Source organism: Rattus norvegicus, chromosome 7, assembly GCF_036323735.1.
Source record: "Rattus norvegicus strain BN/NHsdMcwi chromosome 7, GRCr8, whole genome shotgun sequence".
In the NCBI taxonomy this organism is placed as follows: Eukaryota; Metazoa; Chordata; class Mammalia; order Rodentia; family Muridae; genus Rattus; species Rattus norvegicus.
Window position 1 is genome coordinate 7,784,193 of NC_086025.1, and position 21,961 is coordinate 7,806,153.

Below are 21,961 nucleotides of genomic sequence, written 5' to 3' on the forward strand. Positions count from 1 at the left end.
GTCTTCCAATTACACTTTTGTTTCTTCAGTGAAATTCACCAAGACATTAGATACACACAAATAATGATTTTTGCCTTTATTTATATCTCTTCAGCCTGCCATTTTTATTATAAGTGGCTATTTATTTCTCATTAAAGCTCATTACAAGTTTAAAAATCCAGGTCCATGTGTTTTTCTTCTTTAATTTGTAAGAGAAACTCTCTCTAGGTTGCTCCCTTTCAGCTCACAGTGCTCTGGCCCAGTGTCCTCCTGGGGCACTGCAGGTGAGCCACACCATTCCCAGCCAATTTTCTTTATTGCTAAGCAAGAGGAAACAGACACAACTTTACTGCTGGCTTCATGTTGTGACCCTTTCACTCTCCATTGAAACAATTCTTTGATACCTCCCTTCCTTCAAATATAGACATGACGACAATGGAGTGTTTTTGAAACTCATGTTCAATAAAGTAAACAGAATAATAAAAACAGATACTAGTTTTATAAGTTTATACTCATTTATTGGTAAAGATATTAGTAATAACTAATGTAATATCCACAGGTAATATACAATTTTATCCATAAAACTCAGTCATTTACAAAAGTAGAATTTTACCAATCTGTCACACCTACAGTTGGGTTTCTACGCAAGCCAACTCATATAATAAAGATAAGAATAAGTGCATATTTTTAAAACTCCAATGTATCTAGCACACATGTGCTAATAATGTTTTTGGATAATTAAGGTAGGGACAGTGTACTTTATAATAAACTTTTTTTTTTTTTAATGAAAAGCTAGATCTACCAGATGCCATGTGAAAAACGAGCCCAGAGCTACTGCAGTGGACACGCGGGATAGCAAGCAACTCCTTTTTATGAGCTGGAAGGACAAGTGGACATGTACATGTGGGTCAATATATCTGTTGCAGTTGAAACAGATTCTACAGAAAACAGTCAATATGTCTAACGGTTATGTTCTGGCATTAGGCAGAGCTCTTAGTTGCCATATGTGAAGTATGTCCTCCCAAAACACTCTCATGTCTTGTTCAAGCCCTATGACCTTTCAGTACCAAGCTACTTTTGCCATTTTCAATGAAAATATGTAAGGTGACTTCCTGTTACAAGGAAGTGAAATTTTAAGTGTTAGCTATTAATGTCTGAAGAAATTCTGTGCAAACACAGTTAAATACTTCATTTCAAATTTTATAATCAAGTATTTAAAATCAACATTATTGATTGTGGCTACAGTAACAATCTATTACAAAGAATCAGCTAGTTTCAAACAACTTACTTTAGGGTTGAGTTCTCAAATCATAAAAAAGTGAATAAAAGAGGTGGCTCTTTGAAATATTTAAACTTTTCAAGACTAAAATCTTTTTATTTGCTCAGTGATTCGATATAAATAAATCAGGTTTCAGCCCAGACCAGATGTTTTCATTTAAACGCCATTCACACTGACATTTAAAGGCCTTCATTTAAAGGCTGCTGAACTAAGTAATTAAGGGTAATAATAACCATAGTTTCTGACCAAAAATATAAAAAAGACATTCTGTATTTTATTTAAATGAACAAGATAAAAATGGAATGACAGTAAATTTGGCTTTTTAGATAGAATAAGGAAATATATGGCATTAACAAAACATCTATTTCTAGATATGTAACATTTGTAAAATTAAACATAAAATATTGTGTTGTGCTATCTAAAGACATCTTTTGAACAAACATAGAAACCAATAAATACGTACAAGGGGTGTTTCATTTGCTGTACGTAATGACATAAATGTGTGGAATCCTCCTTTGGAAGCAACTATTCTCTGATCGTCGTGTTCTAAGGACTCTTAGCTTCAAAGATAATCTTAAAGCTTTAGGTGTACAGAGATGAAATAAAGAAGGGGGTGATCATAGAAAAATGGGGTAAGAGAAAAAGAAGCAACAAGAACACCAAGAAGAGTAGTGCAGTCATTTGGTCAGAGTGTTGTAAGACCAAAATAGAAATCAGACCTTTGGATTCTACTGAAATATGACATTTCAGTATTAAATGATACCCAATAAAATATTTTTAACTTTTTAAATCAGAGCAGGATATTGAGCTTTTAAGATATTTACCTATTCATTCGTTCATTTATTATGTTAGTGTGTAGGTTGTGTTTGCCTGAGTTTGTGTGCACTAGTGCACTCTATGCAGGCAAGAGATCATTGGCTCCATTGGACAGGAGAGCCAGAAACCTGTTTCCAGGCTCTGCCAGGGCAGCATATATTGTGAAATACTAAACCATTCCTCCAGCCTCAATACTGATTTCTAAATATCCTTAATATTCTGTGGTAAAAAAAATCTAAAAAATGAAATATATTTACATATAAACAAAGGATAAAATATACATGCATTTATCATCGACAAATTATACAATATGTATGCATTCCTATGTATTTTAATATTCATATGAGTATGCATTTTAAAGTAATATATTTTACACGTCATGTATGCATGTGCAAAACTGTGAGCCAGGCCTGGTGAATCACGTCTGCAATTCCATCACTTGGGAAGCTACAGCAAAGAATTGCCAAGAGTTCCAGGCAAGTTTGAATTATAGTGTAAGAGCCTGTCTTTAACACAATGTGCATATTGGTTCTCACATTTTATATTAAATGAATGACATACTTATATGTGTTGTGGTTTGCCCTGAAGCTATCTGTATTTTGATGCTAATTCCACTGCCCCAAGGACAGCTGCCTAGTCACTATTCAGGAATCAGGTGACTTCACCAGAACCTCCTCCCCACTGAATTTGTAAAGTACAGGTGAGGGGCAAGTACAGGATAGAAGGAGGCCTGTCATTGGAGGAGAAGGAAGGATGCGGGAGAGAAGTTTGAAGGAAGAGGAGGAGACTAGGAGAGAAAGGAGAGACAGGAGGGAGGAGAGAGAGGGGAGAAGCCATGGCAGGTGATGTTAAGATTCTGCTCTGTGTATTTACAGGTTGTTATCAATGTTCCTAAGGGATGGATGGTACCGGGCTTTGTATGTTTAAGTGGGCAATTATATCTTACCAATTGGGTCAAAGATTATTGTGTTGTGTGTTCTTTTATGTGAAGGTTTGAGTGTAGGAAAGTGTGTGGTGCAAGAGACACTGGATCGCCGAGGAGTGGGGATGTGTTTCCACCAAGATATTTAGCAGATATCTTGGGCACCGCTGTGAGGACCTAGCGAGTAAAAGACCCGTCATTTTTTTATTTTTATATTTTTACAACAACATATATGTTGTATGAAAACAAGGTGCTATAGCTTTTAGAGCCAAGAGCGTCTTAGTGGATTGTTTCTCTTTGTTAGAAGAGAACACTGACATGCAAGAAAAGCAAGCAATTGGCACTTACATTGAAATCAGATGCATCTTAACCCAGCCCTGTGTTCTTGCAATTTCTATAAAGAATAAAATCACCTGGAACGACAAATTGACCATAAGATGTGACATCAAACCCTTGAAGCATATACACAGGTGATAGATACTTTATTATCTCGGTTAGCATCAGACTTTCTTTTTACAATCAAAGGAAAGATATACAAAAAGTATTTTTAAAATGCTGAAATCTTGAATAGCATCAACTTCATAAATGCCAAGTGGCTATATTTTCATGAACCATGTGAAAACATGATCAGTGACATTTGTGGTGCTGAATACAGTCAGAGGATGGAGGCGTTGCATGCAGTCAGAGGATGGAAGCGTTGCATACAGTCAGAGGATGGAGGCGTTGCATACAGTCAGAGGATGGAGGCATTGCATACAGTCAGAGGATGGAGGCGTTGCATACAGTCAGAGGATGGAGGCGTTGCATACAGTCAGAGGATGGAGGCGTTGCATGCAGTCAGAGGATGGAGGCGTTGCATACAGTCAGAGGATGGAGGCGTTGCATACAGTCAGAGGATGGAGGCGTTGCATACAGTCAGAGGATGGAGGCATTGCATACAGTCAGAGGATGGAGGCGTTGCATACAGTCAGAGGATGGAGGCATGCAGATGGAAGACAAGGGGTGAGTATTGAGACAGCAGAGGCCCACTGAGCCAGAAGATAAGCACAAAGAAACACTGTAAAAACCAATCTTTATCTTTGTGTCTCAGCAATTACTTGTAGAAAGAGAAAACATTTTTTCTTTAAAAAAGAAGTCAAGTAGCAATTTTCTTTTTTATTAAGCAATATCTCTAAAAAATGTTTGTGAAAAGGCTTTTTAAAAATGGGACATAGCTGAATGCATTAAAAGCATTTTACTTTAGAAATATTAAGAAAAGCTGTGATGATTGAGCATTTTCTTTGAGGTGAGCATAACTGAACATTCCAGATGGCTTTATCCCCGCTACCTTTGAAACCACTCCTTCAGGATTATCGTCCCCATTTTGTAGCCAGGAACACGAAGGCCTGAAGATGTTAGCATGTCCACGACTGTAGAGGCACTAAGAGCTGGATTGTCACCCCAACGCCTGGACATTCTAGCAATGAAATTATACATAAGTGTCAACAAAATTCTGACATTTGGGGCACAAAAATTATTTGTTTTATTCTGAATACCCACATGCTTTCAAAGGCATCCAGTATCTTTGCCTTTCAGACACTAAATGCCAATATCAGTATCCTCGCTCTGTGAAACCTAAAATTCCTTCATGTTTCCAGATTCCCAGTTGACATGTCTAATCTCCATATCCAAAACATGGTTTTAAAAAAACATTTAAGAAAATAATGAATTAATAAATAAAATTTATTAATTTTCAAATTTTACAGATAATTCATAGATGAAAAATACTATTAATAAATAATAGGCAGTTCTGGGTTTATAATAAGTTTTAATTTTTAATTTTTGCATAATAATTTTTATAGTAATTTTTAATTTTGTGTATTTCTCTTATATTGGAAAATTTGTTCAACATTTTCAACCCTGGCTATAAAGAAATGTGATAGGGTAGAGGTCTGGAAAGATAAGACACAGAAAATATGATTGTCAATTCCTTATAGTATGGTTAAGAAAATAATCTGTAGGAGAACTGGTGAGGGGCTCAGTAAGGAAAGGTTCAGGTCTGACAACCTGGAACTTACATGCTGGAAAGTGAAAACAACTCCCAATAACTGTGTTCTGACCTTCAAGTATGAGCTTTGGCATACATGCACACACATGCATACACACACACACACACACACACACACACACACACACACACACACACTCTAAATGTAAAAATATTAAAGTTTTACCTCCATATGAGTTACCAATCAGTAGGACCCCAGAGGCACTAAAAACAATATGGGGGTTGCCATTGCTCTTACTACCCACTGTAACTACATGGTAAGATCACTGCTGAAAACATCACATACTTCAGTTGTACGACACAAAACCTCTATACAAAGCACCCAGAATCTCTCTGATGGCTGACTCTCATAATTCTGGAAGGTTCTATGAAAGCTGGTGGGAGAGGACAGCATCAATGACCTTAACCATCACGGACCTGCATGATACAATATGCCAGACAATGTGTCTATCTGGTACAATAGTGACAAGGCTACTTGTGAGATTAATCAACTCTTCTCTTGATTGGATATAAGGTATTCTTCGTAGAAGTAAATCCATGCATGATAGTGTAAACATGCTCGAAACTTATGGCCTAGGTAAGACCTTATGGGAGAAGAATTGATATTGTTTGTCTAAATGTCTAAGTTATCAAATACCTTCTAAATATCTGTAGGTTGGTGCAGCTCCCAGTCTTACACAGAGAAGCTTCTTAATTCAGTTAGCAGTAGTTACTGCAGAGAAACATCACTGTTCAAGGTGTGGAGAACAGTGGAGTGTGAGTGCTCAGCCATAAATACGACATCTGCATCAACTTCCAACCTAAAACCCAAGGGACTTCATTGAAGAGGGAAGGATATAAGAGCCATGGGATGTGGAGGAGTGGTATAAAAAACTGTGCTCTGGGCTGTTGCACATGTGAACCCAGTACAGCAGCAATTACTCATGCAAGATCTACAGATAAAACCAATCCAGTTAAATATTCCAGCACGGAGCAGGGCAGGGACTCCCAAGAGCCCACCCCTAGCTGAGGAGCTAGTTAGCAACTGATGACTGCTCTAGGAGGGAGAGGCATAATTCTTTAAGATTGTGACACTACTTGGAGTTGGTGGTCTAAAAGTAAATGATAAAAGGAGACTATGAAGGTGGAAGGTTGATGTTACAGGTCCTGTGAGGAGTTGGAGGATGGGAGATAAAAAGTGGATATGATTCAGATGCCATGAATAAATGCATGACATTTTCAAAGACTAAAGAAAAAAGATGAAAAGAGAATCATGTTCCTAGAATTAAATTTTCTGAGCAAAAACTTTATTTGATCCTTTTCCCACCATGTTACAGCTGTATTTAAACTGTATATGGCTATTCAAGGGGGTTGTCTTATTAGGATTTGAAAAGCAATTTGGTGCCATAGTTAAAAAGAAACCCAACTTTCACTTCAATCCTAAAATTAAAAAAGAATGAACATGTGGAAGCAGCTCCATTGAGCATATGAGAGGGTACCTTGTACAGTGACTATTCTGATAAACATTTATAAGTAAGTGTGCAGGCAACCAGAGTTGGCTTGGCCAGCTGCCTTGAAAGGCACGCATCATAGGTTTTCCAGGTTAGAACCCATGGCTCCTGGAGCACAATGTGCCTTCCAGTTCCTGAGAGACTGATGCACTCCCTCGGGCAGTGAAGCATCCAGGCCTCTTTGTTGCCCTCAGAAGTCTAAGAAGCAAGGAAGCTTGACCAGACAATTGGTTGTAGACATTAATCTTGTGTACCCTGTGTAGCTTGCAAATGTCATTGTACCCTGGCAACTACCACTGCATTGATCCTGGCAACTGCCATCATATTTTGTTTTTGATAAGGGTATAAAAAGTCTGGTTGCTCTCAATAGAATTGCCACAGCCTCAGATTGTGCTGCGGCTACTCAAACCTAGATTGATATAACTCCCTGAGGCCATATCAGGTGACCTTGGTTGGAGTTAAGCACAGGTATTTAACTTCAATTGTCAATTTGAAGAGACTTGGAGATACTTAGGAAATGGGCACGCCGGTTAAGTGATTACCTGGATAAGCCGTTGAGCTTCGAAGACCTGCTCACTGTGTGTGGCTCCTTTCCCTGGGCTGAGATGCTGGGTTGTATAAAAAGAAGAAAGTGAGCTGAGCACAAGTGTTTATGGCTTTCAATGCAATGTCACCAGCTACATCAACCTCTTCCTGTGACTTTTCCAAGAGCCAAAACCAATCCTTCCTTCCTTGAATTGCTTTTGTCGAGAAGTCTTTTATCACAGTGGCTAGAAAGGTAGCTAAGGCAGTGCATTATTCAGAAAGGAAAGAGTAAAACCAGAAGAGGTAGGATATGTCTAGACTGAATAGGGACCAAAGACACAAAGAAGACAGCCCAATAGGAGAGGCTGAAGCTGTCTGTGCCACATGGAGGCATGGTCAATGGTGCTAAAAGCTACCCAGGATGACAGTGAAAGAGGGAACGTCTTCTAGAGTTAAATACGGCGTCCCTGAAACTGAAAGACAGCAAACTGGAGATGGCTCCAGGGTATAGTCAAATCTAAAAGTCTCATTCTTAAAAACTTATCGGAAAAGTAATCTTTCCTAGAATAAGGGGACTTGAAGTAGGTTTAAGCATAACAAGCAAAGTGTTAGGACATGGACACAGGGTCAGTGTGATGGCTCAGAGTGTTTATGGCTCACAGTGTAATGGTTCAGGTGCCTTCTACTAAGCCTGATGACCTGAGGATCTACATGGTGGAAGGAGAAGGTAGACTTCTTCAGACTGTCCTCTAACATCCACATGCAGGCTGTGTAGGGGGGGGGAGGAATGAGAGAGAGAGAGAGAGAGAGAGAGAGAGAGAGAAAGAGAGAGAGAACATGCACAGAAACACAAATAAATCTGATAAAATTTTTAAAAAGAAATTAATGCATAAAAATTGCTTTCACTAATACTATTTAAGAAAAAAACTTCTGGGGAATTTACCTTAATATGAAAGAGTTATGAAAAGCCCAGGTAGGAGGAAAACCTCATCTATAGGATAACTGTGAGTAGATTTCTATGGAGAGACAAGTCTAATTTTTAAATCATTTTCTACATTTTCTATGCATGTTTGACTACAGGAGTGGATTCTAACTATATTGGAGGAAGACTTTCCCAGATTCCCATTGTCTAGTGGGCAATGCCCCTCCCTAGGTGTAGAAAACTGAACTCACAGCAAGCAGCCATTTCAGGGATTGGGCTCTGTCCGTAAGCTTATGAGTAATACAGGCTTTATTCTTCAGTCTTGTAAGCTATAGCAGAGGATGAGGCTGGCTAGGAGGCGGAGGCAGTGCAGATGTGTGTATAGATATCTGTGTGTTGTCTCACACCCACTTCCTCTTTTGAGATGACAGGGGCTGCAGCTGAAGGCAGCCAGCAATTAGACAAAAGAAAGAGGAGGTGGAATCATACACATGCATCATACACACACACACACACACACACACACACACACACACACACACACGTACATGCAATGAGTAGATGAAGCAAGACAAGCTCCAACAACTTAACACACACACATATACATACATACATACATACATACATACATGCATGCATGCATGCATGCATGCATGCATATACATATACGCACACATTCACACACTGGATGAATGGAGCAAAGCCTCAACCAACTTCACATATATTTAGATATAAATACATATACAAATATACACATATACATACATATTTGGTGGATGGATTAAACCCTAACAAGTTGACCCTAACAACTTCATTTTTTTCTCTTAGCCTTTTTGTACCATTTAAGTCAATGTTCTCTATGTAAGAAAAAGATTATATCATAGCTACAAGTTACATAGTCTCTAAAAAACAACCCACAAAAACATATTCTTCAACATAGAATAAAAATCATTATGCAAAAGGAAATTACAACAAGATTATTGATTATGTATTTTTCTTCTGAAACTCACACCTAACTAAATATTTCCAATCTAACTTTCTTCCTACAAGTTTATCATAATCCCAAAGCAGTACTTTTCTGTCATGATTTATAAGATTTAAGCAAGCATGTCTATAAGGGCGAGTTTTTCCCTATGCTTAGCTGACAATCTGTATTTACAAAGAAATAGATCCTCATCCACCTTACATCTTTTTTTGAAGTCTCATTCAGGTAAAATGGCTAATCATCTCATACTCAGAAGTATTTACTTTTTCCATAACCTTGTCTTTTCCTAGTGTACAGCAAAACATGTGGCCACATCCCTAGATCACAAGATCCAGGAACTCAGACCTAATCTAGAATAAATGTTTTCTTTGACCATTCACTTGTCCCAAGCAATTTCTCTTCCAAGTACAATTATGGGCTTATAATCCATGAAGGCTCACTGTCCTCCTTTTTAAAGTGGTGTCAGCCCTCACCATTATACAAGGGAGGGAGCATGTTCTGTTCTTAATTCTAACTTTATTTTATGTTTCTGGCGAAACAATTTAAATCATCTCCTTAAACTTTCTATCAATTACTCTAACCTCCTAAAACTATTTAAATCACATCATGAATTCCATACAATCATTAATTCATCTAAACAACATTGTTCTATAAAAATTCATCTTTATGTTGATCTGTAGGAAAATGGCTCAATAGAGTGGGCTATCACCCAGGAAGTCATGCCAGGCTATGGGGAGTGAGAGTCTTCCCCACATGGAATCATACCAAGGAATATAGCAACGACAAGCTGAGAAGGCACATCAGTAGCAAGAAGCAATCCTGGGATGAAGCCCTGTGTCTATATGCCTACCTGTCTACCTATGTGCCATATACCCATAGCAACTGTGCAAAATGGTGGGCTACCTCCAGGGAGCTCCCTTGTCCACTGCAGTTCCTCCTGCACGAAGTCCGCCATGTTACATTTCATAGTTTCTACTATTTACTAATAACGCTAGCTTTTTACTTATTTATTTATTTTTATTTACTAAGTAACACCATTTTTCTCCCCCTGAAACAAAGGCAGAAGTGCTGTAAGGCATGAAAAAAGAAAGACAAAGAAATCACATTGTGTACCGTCTACTATTTACTAAATGATGTCCTTTTTTCTTTTCCCTGAAGCAGAGACTGAAGTGCTCCCTTAGGTCATAGATGTCTCAGAGCTCCAATATTCTAAGAATAAGTTTTGACCTAATGATCTTCTTACTGCCACACTGACGATTAGAAAACAGGAAGGAAGTTACCATGTAACAGCCTGTTGTAGGTTTTGATGTGTAAGTTTGAAGAGGGTCAGCCTGGCTTGAAGTTAAATTTGCCCTGTCCACAGAGAAATGCTGTCTGCTCTGGGATTTCCCCAGACTTCTGAATTGGTAAGACTATGCCTGGGCTATGGAGGTAGTAGTTCTATTGGGCCACATCATGGAAACTTTCCTTTTTCTGTTTTCTTATGCATGATCTCACTCTCAGCCCCAATTCACAGATACTGCTTGGGGCATAAGTAACATACAAATAGAGAAGAGAGGCCTGTCTGGTCTGTTGGTGGAGGAGATCCAGAGCACTGAAGACTCATCTAGAACCCGAGAGTGGTAGGAAGAACGCTGTGTGATAAAAGGAAGAAAGAACATATCTGAGATACAAACTTGTGAGTCCTATTTTCTATCCTCCCTTCTCTCCTTCCCCCTTCTCTCCCTCCCTTCTTTCCTCCCTCCATCCTTCTTCCTCACTCCTTCCCTCATCTTTCCTTACCCCTTCTTATCTCTGCCTAGTTTCCTTTACTCTAAAACGAGTGTCCAGGATTAGATTTCTCTCTGGTCCTTCTGGACATTATATAAAGATAGGCACTTTTGAAACAAAGAATAATTTAATGGGTAAAGCTAGATGAGGATCTGAATTCAGATTCCCAGGACTCATGTAAAAGATAGAGGAGGTGGTGGTGTAATCTGTTATTAATGCTGAAGTAGTAGAGATAAAAGAATCCCAAGGACTTACTGTCCAGCAAGCCTAGCAAATCAGTGTATCCCAAATTTAGTGAGTCTTTTTCAGAGCAATAGAGGAAAATACCAAATATAGACCATTGGCCTCTCTGGGTGCACATGTGGCTACATGCACATGTAAATATCTACCACACACACACACAAATAAATAGAAAATAATAAGGGATTATTTTTCTCACAGTTCATCTCTGCCTAATGTGAGCACCTCTCTTTAACACCCTGATGTGGTGCACTCTCGTGTATCCTAATGATCATTTTCTTGTCTCCCTTCTTATTCATAAAACTAGACTGGCTTATATTGAGAGAAAATTAATAACAACCTTGCATATTATTTATTATATAATACCTAAAATTTATCTCCAATAACCCAAAATGTGTGGCAATTATCAGTTTACATATTGAAAACACTTAGGTACAGAGAGGTTGAATGGTTTTTCTGAAAACTCACATGTGTAAGTGGACAGACTGTGATTTTAAACAAGGATACTCTAATTCCAAGCTCTGTCTACATTTTTTTTTCTTTCCCTGAGTTTCTAAATGAAACTGTGAAGAAAAAGAAATGTTCCTGGGGGTTTAAAGACATCCCTACACGGAACCATATACAGGCAGAGCTGTTATCTGTCAGTTTCACAGTGGTAGGCCCATTTTTTATATTTAAATATTAAGATAGGTGGGGAGAAGCTGGGAGGAGTAGAGGGAGGGGGAAACTGTAACCAGGATATATTATATGAAAAAGGTCTATTTTCAATACATATAAAAAAGAGGAGAAGGAGGAAGAGGAGGAGGCAGAAGGAAGAAGCGGGTGAGGGAGAGGCAGCAGCAGCAGTCCATTTGGCACATTGTTAATATATCCCATCCCAGAGAAATGCATCAACCACAATTTCCAGTTTTAAATAAAACTCAAACCTCTGCCTTAGGAAAAAAGATAAGTCCACAGTTAGTAGTGGGTGATAGATACTATTGCTCCTGGTCCTCTGAATACAGCACAGTCTACACCAGCTGCACCTGCTTTTTCCACAAGATTTCCCAGACTGTTCCAAAAAAAAAAAAAAAAAAATCCAGCAATTCAGTAACTAGGCCTGTGCTGAGCCTGGCCACAGGGCTGTGACTGTTGTTAACTTTGTTAGTTCCGTGCCTTTCTACACTCGCTGCTAAATATTCTAATTCTACAATCTGAAAGCAATCAAGAATTCTCATGTAATCCCAAGTTGAACATTGTTGGAAAACTGACTTAAAAGCCCAAGTGAAATTAGTCTGCTTCCAGATCACCAAGAAAGAGTCAAGAGGAAAACTATGCTGGTAACACAAACAAAGCAAAACTTCTTTTGCCGTGATCATCACACAGCTCAATGTGTGATCTACACAATGTGTTAGATTTATGCTGTTTCTCCTCCACTAGATTATAAAATAGACAGCTGAACACCAAGTAAAGCAGAGATTACTAAAATAATCTCGTGTTTTATGAAACGCAGCATGATGCGGAGAGAGGGAGGCAGGCCTAGTACAGAAGGAAGTTTATTGTTGGTGGGTGTTGAAGAGCAGAGGGGACCTTGAAAGGAGTAGAGGCAGGGAAAGGAAGGGAGACAGAGAAGGATAGAAAAGGAGAGGAGAGAGGAAGAAAGGAAGAGATATTTCAGACTTATGGGGTTGGCAGGGAAGATAGACAGAGACAGAGACAGAGAGGTAACCAGAGCGGTCTTAAGTGCCTGGTTCAGACCTGGCAGGTGGAGACACAAACTGTTACTAGGTAACTGTTGGGTGGAGCCTAGAGGAATTGTTAACAAGAGTGTATGATCTGCAGAGACTTGGATGACAATAGGCTACTTTATTACTCCAGTATTTGTGTAAAGACTGTACAAGAAGTCAAACCAATGCAAGCTTAAATTCAAGCCCTTTAAATATCTAAATACACGTCCTTGAATAAGACATTCTCTCTGAACTTCAGGTGCTAATGATTAGCTCTAAAGATTGGTCAGGATTAAGTGAAGTATTTTATAGGGCATATTGTGGATAAATATTAGGTGCGCTACACAAATCAGTTATTACTAGTCCCTGCTCCTTTGATTCACCATGTCAGTATATTGTGAAACTGCAACTGAATCTTCTAGAACATGGCCTAGCAATGCAGCAGGACGTAGACAATGTTCTCAATTCAGCAATGATGACACTTTCTCAACAGTTTCCTCACTACTGCTACAGGCATTGCATTTGATGTTTTATTAGGACACAGTCACAGTTCTTAAACAATTCTGTGATCGTAAGTCACAGATGTGACTTCATCCCTACTTCTATAAACTCTTCACAGAATAAAGAACATCCTCTCTTACTCTATTTGATTGTAGTTAATTCCAGACTTCCTGGTAGGTTATGGAAAATAATTCAAGAAAAAAATTCTAGAGAAATGTCTAGATTTTTGGGAAATTCAGACAAGAAGTAAGTAGATCCTGTGTAGCACTTTTCTTGAATTATTGGTAAAAACAAAAGATAAAATATACAGGTCACCACCTTCTCTCTCTACATTGTGCATAGTACAGCCAATGTTATAATAAATTAGCATCAAGGGAGGTAGCAGTCAAAGTTCAGAGAAATTTTTGGGTAGGAAATGAAAAATTAGAATGGAAAGTTATTTTCTAAAGATACCATAATTTTCTAGTTTGAACTTTAAAATTTAAAAGACTTGAGTTACCACTATGGAACTAAAGTACAGAAATATGGTCCCATATAGCATCCATTCACTACAAGGTAGTCAGTATACACACAGAAGATTTGAAGCCACGGAGAGAAGCAGGTGGGTCTGTGCCACTTCAATGACATAAACAAATTGAGGGAAATTTCCCAGCACAAGTATGAGTCTTGCTCTTCAGCAAGTACAATATTTGCTAAATTATCTCTATTAAAAAGCAATACACTATGCCCTGTCATGGGGCCCAAGGAAGAGTAGTCCAATTAACACAGACATGCTATATATTTTTTACATTTGACAAAAGCACACATGCTGGCTGCTAGAAACTGATCAGAGAAATGATGTGAATGTGATCGGTAATTCATATTTTTCAGCTTTTACTTAGTAGTAGTATTTTCATTATCATTGTGCGCATGTGTATGGTGTGTGTTGGGGGTGTGGGTGTCAGAGGCATCAGTTTTCTCTTTCCACCTTGGATTCCAGTGACTGAACTCAGGTTGTCAAGCTCTGTAGCCGGTGTTCTGACCATGTTCCAGCATATTATGGGAACACACTTTTGTCTGATGACTATTGTTATGACTGGAACATTTGGAGAAAATATTTCCATCCCCATGTCTCTATTAGCCTCCCTCCAAAAACTTCCAAAGCTGTATCTGTACTCATCTATCATTTCTCTGTGACATACTCACTGCTGGTGTGTTTATCTGATATCACTTGCCACATCCTTCAGATTCCCAGAAACAGAACCTAGTTTCTTATCTCCCAGCAGAATATTTTCATTCTGTTACTATGAACCAAACCCTTTGTTTCTGTTGCCCAATATTGCTACCCATTTCACAGTAGGTCCATTTAATGTTTTGTGAACAATTCATGATGTCCCAAAGACATGACAACAATTAGGGAAAATTACTTTCTATTTTAATTTTCCACACCAAATCCACATTTGAGAAGATTAGTTCCTTTGCGTCTTCTCTCTTGAGATCACTGGGTGTGGGGGATGCAGGAGTGTGTGCACACAGACATGCATGAGCACATGTATGTTGGAAGCCAGAGGTCAAGGTCAGGGATTCTCTACTAGTCTCCACCATAAATCTTGACATAGGATCTTACATTTACTCTGGAGTTTGCTATACTGTCTGACCAGTGAGATCCAGGAATCATCTTAAGTCCACTCCCAGTGTTGGGATTAAGAGCATATGGTCCAGCTCTCAGCTTTTTCATATTGGTTCTGAGAATGCAGTTCAGGTCCTTGTGCTTACATGGCAAACACTTTAGAGTTTAAGACACCTTCCAAGCCCCTACCATAGATGTCTTTTAAAGTAATTTCATTCTCATCCAAACTGCCAGAAAATGAATGTTCTTTGCAATGTGTGTTAGAGCTCTTAGTGTGTGTCTTTCTGCTGCCTGTAATTGCAGTCAGTTTGTGACCCTTCCTTTGTAACTTTTAAAGCATTAAGCATTCTGTTTCCATATCCACTTTGCTTTAGGTAGTTGCAATAAGTAACCAGTCTGAATAAGGATGTCCAGATAAGAAAAAGGCATTGTCAGGCACATGCAAATGCTGTTCATAATTGCAGGAACTCTCAGAACAGAAACAGGATTTAGAACGATCATTTCTCTGTTCCCCAACTTTCTGTCCCTAGCACTTATTTAAAGCTTATGGGAGCCTTGGAGCTGCATGCTGAGTGTGTCTGTGATAACTTGTTAAGGCACTAGGCTCTCATGAGGTATTGTTTAGCCAACAACATGTTTGATTCTGGTTTACACATTAGAAAGACAGCGGTGGACAATCCAGACAAATACATCTGACCCTGGAGTTTATGTTCCAATTAGAAGAGGAAACAAAACATAAGATAAATTAATAAAAGTGTAATGTATGTTGATGATAATACCCAAAAGGAAAAGTCAAGCAGGGAAGTCATGCAGAGACAGGGTTAACACCAACTGCAGAAGCCACATCTGGCTTCCTGGAAGAAATGGGTTGAGAACACGTTGAGTGTGTCTTTGTGGGTCTAGTGTAGCAAATACCTAGAGAGAGGGAGGGGAGGGAGGGAAGGAGGGAGAGAGAGAGAGAGAGAGAGAGAGAGAGAGAGAGAGAGAGAGAAAGAGAGAGAGAGAGAGAGAGAAGGAGAGAGAGAGGTGTAAGAAAAACTAAGGCTGAAAAGAGGTGGAGAAGAAATTCACTTATTTGAATGAGAGCTTCAAAGATGAGAGGAACATAAAATAGTCATATCAAAGATGGTGCTGACAGAGCAATCAGACAACAAAAGGAGATCAAAGGGATACAGATTGGAAAAGAAGAAGACAAAATATCACTATTTGCAGATGATATGATAGTATATTTAAGTGATCCCAAAAGTTCCACCAGAGAACTACTAAAGCTGATAAACAACTTCATCAAAGTGGCTGGGTATAAAATTAACTCAAATAAATCAGTAGCCTTCCTCTACACAAAAGAGAAACAAGCCGAGAAAGAAATTAGGGAAACGACACCCTTCATAATAGACCCAAATAATATAAAGTACCTCGTTGTGACTTTAACCAAGCAAGTAAAAGATCTGTACAATAAGAACTTCAAGACTCTGAAGAAAGAAATTGAAGAAGACCTCAGAAGATGGAAAGATCTGCCATGCTCATGGATTGGCAGGATTAATATAGTAAAATGGCCATTTTACCAAAAGCGATCTACAGATTCAATGCAATCCCCATCAAAATACCAATCCAATTCTTCAAAGAGTTAGACAGAACAATTTGCAAATTCATCTGGAATAACAAAAAACCCAGGATAGCTAAAACTATCCTCAACAATAAAAGGACTTCAGGGGGAATCACTATCCCTGAACTCAAGCAATATTACAGAGAAATAGTGATAAAAACTGCATGGTATTGGTACAGAGACAGACAGATAGACCAATGGAACAGAATTGAGGACCCAGAAATGAACCCACACACCTATGGGCACTTGATTTTTGACAAAGGAACCAAAACTATCCAATGGAAAAAAGACAGCATTTTCAGCAAATGGTGCTGGTTCAACTGGAGGTCAACATGTAGAAGAATGCAGATTGATCCATGCTTATCACCCTGTACAAAGCTTAAGTCGAAGCAGATCAAGGACCTCCACATCAAACCAGATACACTCAAACTAATAGACGAAAAACTAGGGCAGCATCTCGAACACATGGGCACTGGAAAAAATTTCCTGAACAAAACACCAATGGCTTATGCTCTAAGATCAAGAATCGACAAATGGGATCTCATAAAACTGCAAAGCTTCTGTAAGGCAAAGGACACTGTGGTTAGGACAAAACGGCAACCAACAGATTGGGAAAAGATCTTTACCAATCCTACAACAGATAGAGGGCTTATATCCAAAATATACAAAGAACTCAAGGAGTTAGACCGCAGGGAGACAAATAACCCTATTAAAAAATGGGGTTCAGAGCTAAACAAAGAATTCACAGCTGAGGAATGCCGAATGGCTGAGAAACACCTAAAGAAATGTTCAACATCTTTAGTCATAAGGGAAATGCAAATCAAAACAACCCTGAGATTTCACCTCACACCAGTGAGAATGGCTAAGATCAAAAACTCAGGTGACAGCAAATGCTGGCGAGGATGTGGAGAAAGAGGAACACTCCTCCATTGTTGGTGGGATTGCAGACTGGTAAAACCATTCTGGAAAGTCTGGATGTTCCTCAGAAAATTGGACATTGAACTACCTGAGGATCCAGCTATACCTCTCTTGGGCATATACCCAAAAGATGCCCCAACATATAACAAAGACACGTGCTCCACTATGTTCATAGCAGCCTTATTTATAATAGCCAGAAGCTGGAAAGAACCCAGATGCCCTTCAACAGAGGAATGGATACAGAAAATGTGGTACATCTACACAATGGAATATTACTCAGCTATCAAAAACAACGACTTTATGAAATTCATAGGCAAATGGTCGGAACTGGAAAATATCATCCTGAGTGAGGTAACCCAATCACAGAAAAACACACATGGTATGCACTCATTGATAAGTGGATACTAGCCCAAATGCTTGAATTACCCTAGATGCAAAGAACACATGAAACTCAAGACGGATGATCAAAATGTGAATGCTTCACTCCTTTAAAAGGGGAACAAGAATACCCTTGACAGAGAATAGAGAGGCAAAGATTAAAACAGAGACAGAAGGAACACCCATTCAGAGCCTGCCCCACATGTGGCCCATACATATACAGCCACCCAATTAGACAAGGTGGATGAAGCAAAGAAGTGCAGGCCGACAGGAGCCGGATGTAGATCTCTCCTGAGACACAGCCAGAATACAGTAAATACATAGGTGAATGCCAGCAGCAAACCACTGAACTGAGAACAGGACCCCCGTTGAAGGAATCAGAGAAAGAACTGGAAGAGCTTGAAGGGGCTCGAGTCCCCATATGAACAACAATGCCAAGCAACCAGAGCTTCCAGGGACTAAGCCACTACCTAAAGACTATACATGGACTGACCCTGGACTCTGACCTCATAGGTAGCAATGAATATCCTAGTAAGATCACCAGTGGAAGGGGAAGCCCTTGGTCCTGCTAAGACTGAACCCCAGTGAATGTGATTGTTGTGGGGAGGGTGGCAATGGGGGGAGGATGGGGAGGGGAACACGCATAAAGAAGGGGAGGAGGAGGGGTTAGGGGGATGTTGGCCCGGAAACTGGGAAAGGGAATAACACTCAAAATGTAAATAAGAAATACTCAAGTTAATAAAAAATAAAAAATAAAAAAAAATGAAAGGGATTGAAGTCAAAAAAAGAAAAAAGAAAAAAAAAAAAAAAGATGGTGCTGAGAATCTTTACCTGCCATCCCAGGTAGGGAAAACAAGGTGTCTCCAGTGTTTTTGGTACAGACAATAGGAAGTCAGAGTCCAGTGTAGCAGTCCTATGGACCTTTCTATTTGTGTCCCTCTTCTCTTTCTGTCCTTTTTTTTCTCCTCTTTCCACCTGTTTCCTTCTCTTCCCTCTTTCCTTCCTTTATTTCTTCCCCAGTCCCTCCCTCTCTCCTCCTTTAGTATCTCTACCTCACCTCTCCCTCCTGTCTCTCCCTCCCAGTTCTTCCTTTCCCCCATGTTTTTCTTCCATTGCTGCCATCCTTTTAAATACCAGAAATGTCCTTGTGCACCAAGTACTCCTTATGGTTTGTGTGAAGAAATGAAAGAAATGAGCAAGTAAGTTTTGGCATTTTCTTTTCTTGGGCTGTCTAGAAATAGCCAATTAAATATTTTGGAAGACAGGATCAGGCAAACACATTCTAATTTCAGGCTTTCCAGAGGCTTTCCCTGAATTCTTTCCTGATTCTTCTAAATCGCCCAACGCTAGCAAGTCTCCTATGCTGACCGTTTCTGTAGCTTTTCTTTGTCCTGAGCTTAGTTAAGTGGCTGACTATTCCCTAAAAGGCAGAAAGGGAGTGCAGAAACATCTCACAGTGCTAAAGCTGCCTTCCCCAGAAGAAAAATTCTGGACTGGGCCCAAAGCGAAGGGGCCTAGAGTAGACAACAATAATTACAGATTGTCTTTTCTCAGTATACAGCAAAACAAAACAACTGAAACAATTTTATTGCACTAGAAGAACGTTTTGTGTCCAGGATGTTCTTTAAAAAAAAAAAAATAACTGCATAACTGCTTTAGTAACTTTGACTCGAGTGAAGTCTCTTGAAATTCCTCTATTTTTCTCTTCTGTTTTCTCTGCCTTTGACGATTCGAAACATAATTTTGAAGATGAATCTGTGTGTGGCAGCTCCAGAGGACGGAAGTACAAGATCTGAAAAGATCTTGTCGCAAGTCTACCAACCAACGCACTATGCGGGATGCGGCTGTGCACATTAGCTCCTGCCTTCCAAGCTCTGTCTGGACAGCTGATTGATTCTTCCCATGACTCTTCTCAAGTTCTGTGCCTAGAGGCATTATACACTTTGGAAAAGAGTGCAAAGGTGTCCAATTAACCATCAGTTTGTGGAGTCATAACTGCACTGACAGGCTAAGTAATTCACAGTCAATATGAAAATCACAAATTAGAAAGTGACATGCGGAAGGTGTGGTCTGCTGATTACTAAAGGCAGTAAGTTCAGTGCCTTCTTGTTTTTAATTATAGTTTTTTCCTTTTCTTTTCCTGGGGGGAAAATCCCATGTGTTTCCTAGAAAACCAAACAAATTCAGAAAAAAGAAAGGCAAGTTAGAAGCACTAAAGTTATGACCACATTTCTTTGTGGAAATTTGGCCTTCTTAGATTTTGCCAATCCTAAACTTTAAAAATCTATCTCCACAAGGATTAAATGAAGTATAGATTTAAAGATTTTTGTTTTTCTTCCCTTTCATTAATTGGAGGGGGGCAGAGGGCAATGGCAATGCCTTCCTGAATCTCCCTTCACCTTATTTTTTGAGATAGGGTTTCTCACTGAACCTAAAGCTGATTGAATCAACTAAGCTGTCTAACCAAAGAGCAAACTACAGAAATCGATCCTGCCAGCTGAAATTAGAGACCTACCCCTGTACTTGGCTTATATGTGGGTGCTGGATATCTGAACTCAGGTCCTCATACTTGTGTGCCAAGCACTTAACTGACTGAGGCATCTCCCCAGTTCCTCAAATATTTTTGTTTCAATGGTAGATTCTGAGATGCAAAATTATAAAGAGTAAAGAAAACAATTCTTTTAAACATGGTCTGTACTGAACTGTGGCTAAGATTGATCTGCCTGGGCCTTCTAAGTTCTAGAGCTACAGGTATGCGCTAATGTTTCCAACAGAGCATTTCAGCTACCACAAGAAGTAGAGATACTTTAAGTCAAAACATTTTCTCAGAGTCCCCTGACACCTGTGATGTTTGAAGCTTTTAGACTTACTAACTTGAAAAACTTGACCTGGCACTTAGATATTTTTCAGGCATCCCCTTTTTTGGTGGTGGTGGTGTTCCAGGAAGCATTTGTGAACCGAAAAAGACCACCACGGAGCCAATTCCGATGCAAACACATTAGGGCCTCTTTATTCAAGCTCAAGCTTGAGCCTCGTGCAAGAGACCTGGAGGATGCAGTTTAGTTTCACACAAGCATCTACAGAGACAACAGGGGAGCATCCATCCTGGCACACATCTGATTGGGGGGCCGTTGTGGCCTTTAACATAATTGGTTGGTGCTGGGAGCCAAACATAAATTTAACTTCTGTGGTTTCCTGATTGGTGGTTGTTAGGAAGTAAAGTGCCAGAGACAGGCTTATAACCTGGGGGTGCAGATTTGTTGGGGAATAACGTGAAAACTGGTGCTAGACAGAGGTCTGGGGAGAGGTGGGGACGTAAGCTGGAGACTGGTGCTAGGTACAGGCCTGTTAGTTAACTTGAGTTCAACCTTAGGTCAGGGTCTCTAAGATGGAGTCTGAACCCAAAAGATCGAGTGTCTCAGTGGTGGATGGGTTGAAGCAGCAAATGGATAGCACCATTTCTTTCCTGATTAGGCGGGGAGCAGGCTCTTTGTATGACAGAAGATTAGACAGTCGCCTTTAGAGGAGTTGATAAGAAGTGAGGGTAAAAGATTTTTTTCCCCATGTTTCAACTTTCAGGAAGGTGTCACTGTGGTAGGAAGGCCTGAAAGTGGGTTCAAACAATGGAGGCATCAGTGCTGAACCCCACATCCTGGGAGAAATGAAGGGCCTGGCTATGACAAAGTTGAAACTGGCAAACCCAGGTCCTGGAAGAGGAAGCAGCAGCTACCCTGCAGGATACACTGGATCCTGAGCCCTCCAGCCTGGACGACGTTTTCCAGGAAGGTAAGAAAATGTTGAATATCACACAGATGTCTACTGTGCCTTGCACAAGTCTGCAGGATGGATATAGCCTCTGTTTAGAGCAGAGCCTCACGAAGCCTCATTGTGACTCTTCAATGATCGTAAGGAAGAAGGGTAGTGTAATATGATACATGAATCATGTGAGGAGGCATCAGGCACATATGGTCGGGAAACTGAAAGGGACACCCGTATATCATCCTGAGAAACATCCGTATGAGTCAAGGAACAGAACAGGGTTTGTCTGTGAATTAAGTTTGTGTAACAAGACTACATATAGCCTATGCCCAGACACAGGCTGCAGCTTTGACACAAGTGAGCTTTGAAAAATCACTTTGAAGATTTTTCTTACTCAATGAAGCAACTGTTCTTTTTCCAAAAGCCCACATTATCTGATGTTCAAAGAGAAATACCAGAGCTGTAGTCAAGATGTCAGCTAAGCAATGAACTTTCTCAGCACAGAGTGACTG

General features: G+C 39.6%; 2 protein-coding genes across 4 annotated transcripts in view; both read right to left on the reverse strand.

Moving 5' to 3' along the window:
• The window catches only part of Neurod4 (neuronal differentiation 4), an 87,201-nt gene that overhangs the window by 43,341 nt on the left and 21,899 nt on the right, over positions 1 to 21,961 (reverse strand). The window lies entirely within an intron of this gene.
• Positions 476 to 21,961, reverse strand: part of Znf431l4 (zinc finger protein 431 like 4) — a 91,708-nt gene continuing 70,222 nt past the window's right edge. The window contains exons 4-6 of one of the 3 annotated variants that reach the window (XM_006240824.5): positions 7,076 to 7,141; positions 4,324 to 4,452; positions 476 to 3,409 (exon numbers count right to left, since the gene is read on the reverse strand). In XM_006240824.5, the coding sequence (XP_006240886.1) occupies positions 3,406 to 3,409; positions 4,324 to 4,452; positions 7,076 to 7,141 (199 nt within the window). In that variant the 3' untranslated portion in view covers positions 476 to 3,405. Of the gene's footprint in view, positions 3,410 to 3,461; positions 4,453 to 7,075; positions 7,142 to 21,961 lie in introns of those variants that run through there. The other 2 variants (NM_001409175.1, NM_001409176.1) reach the window with 2 other exon arrangements.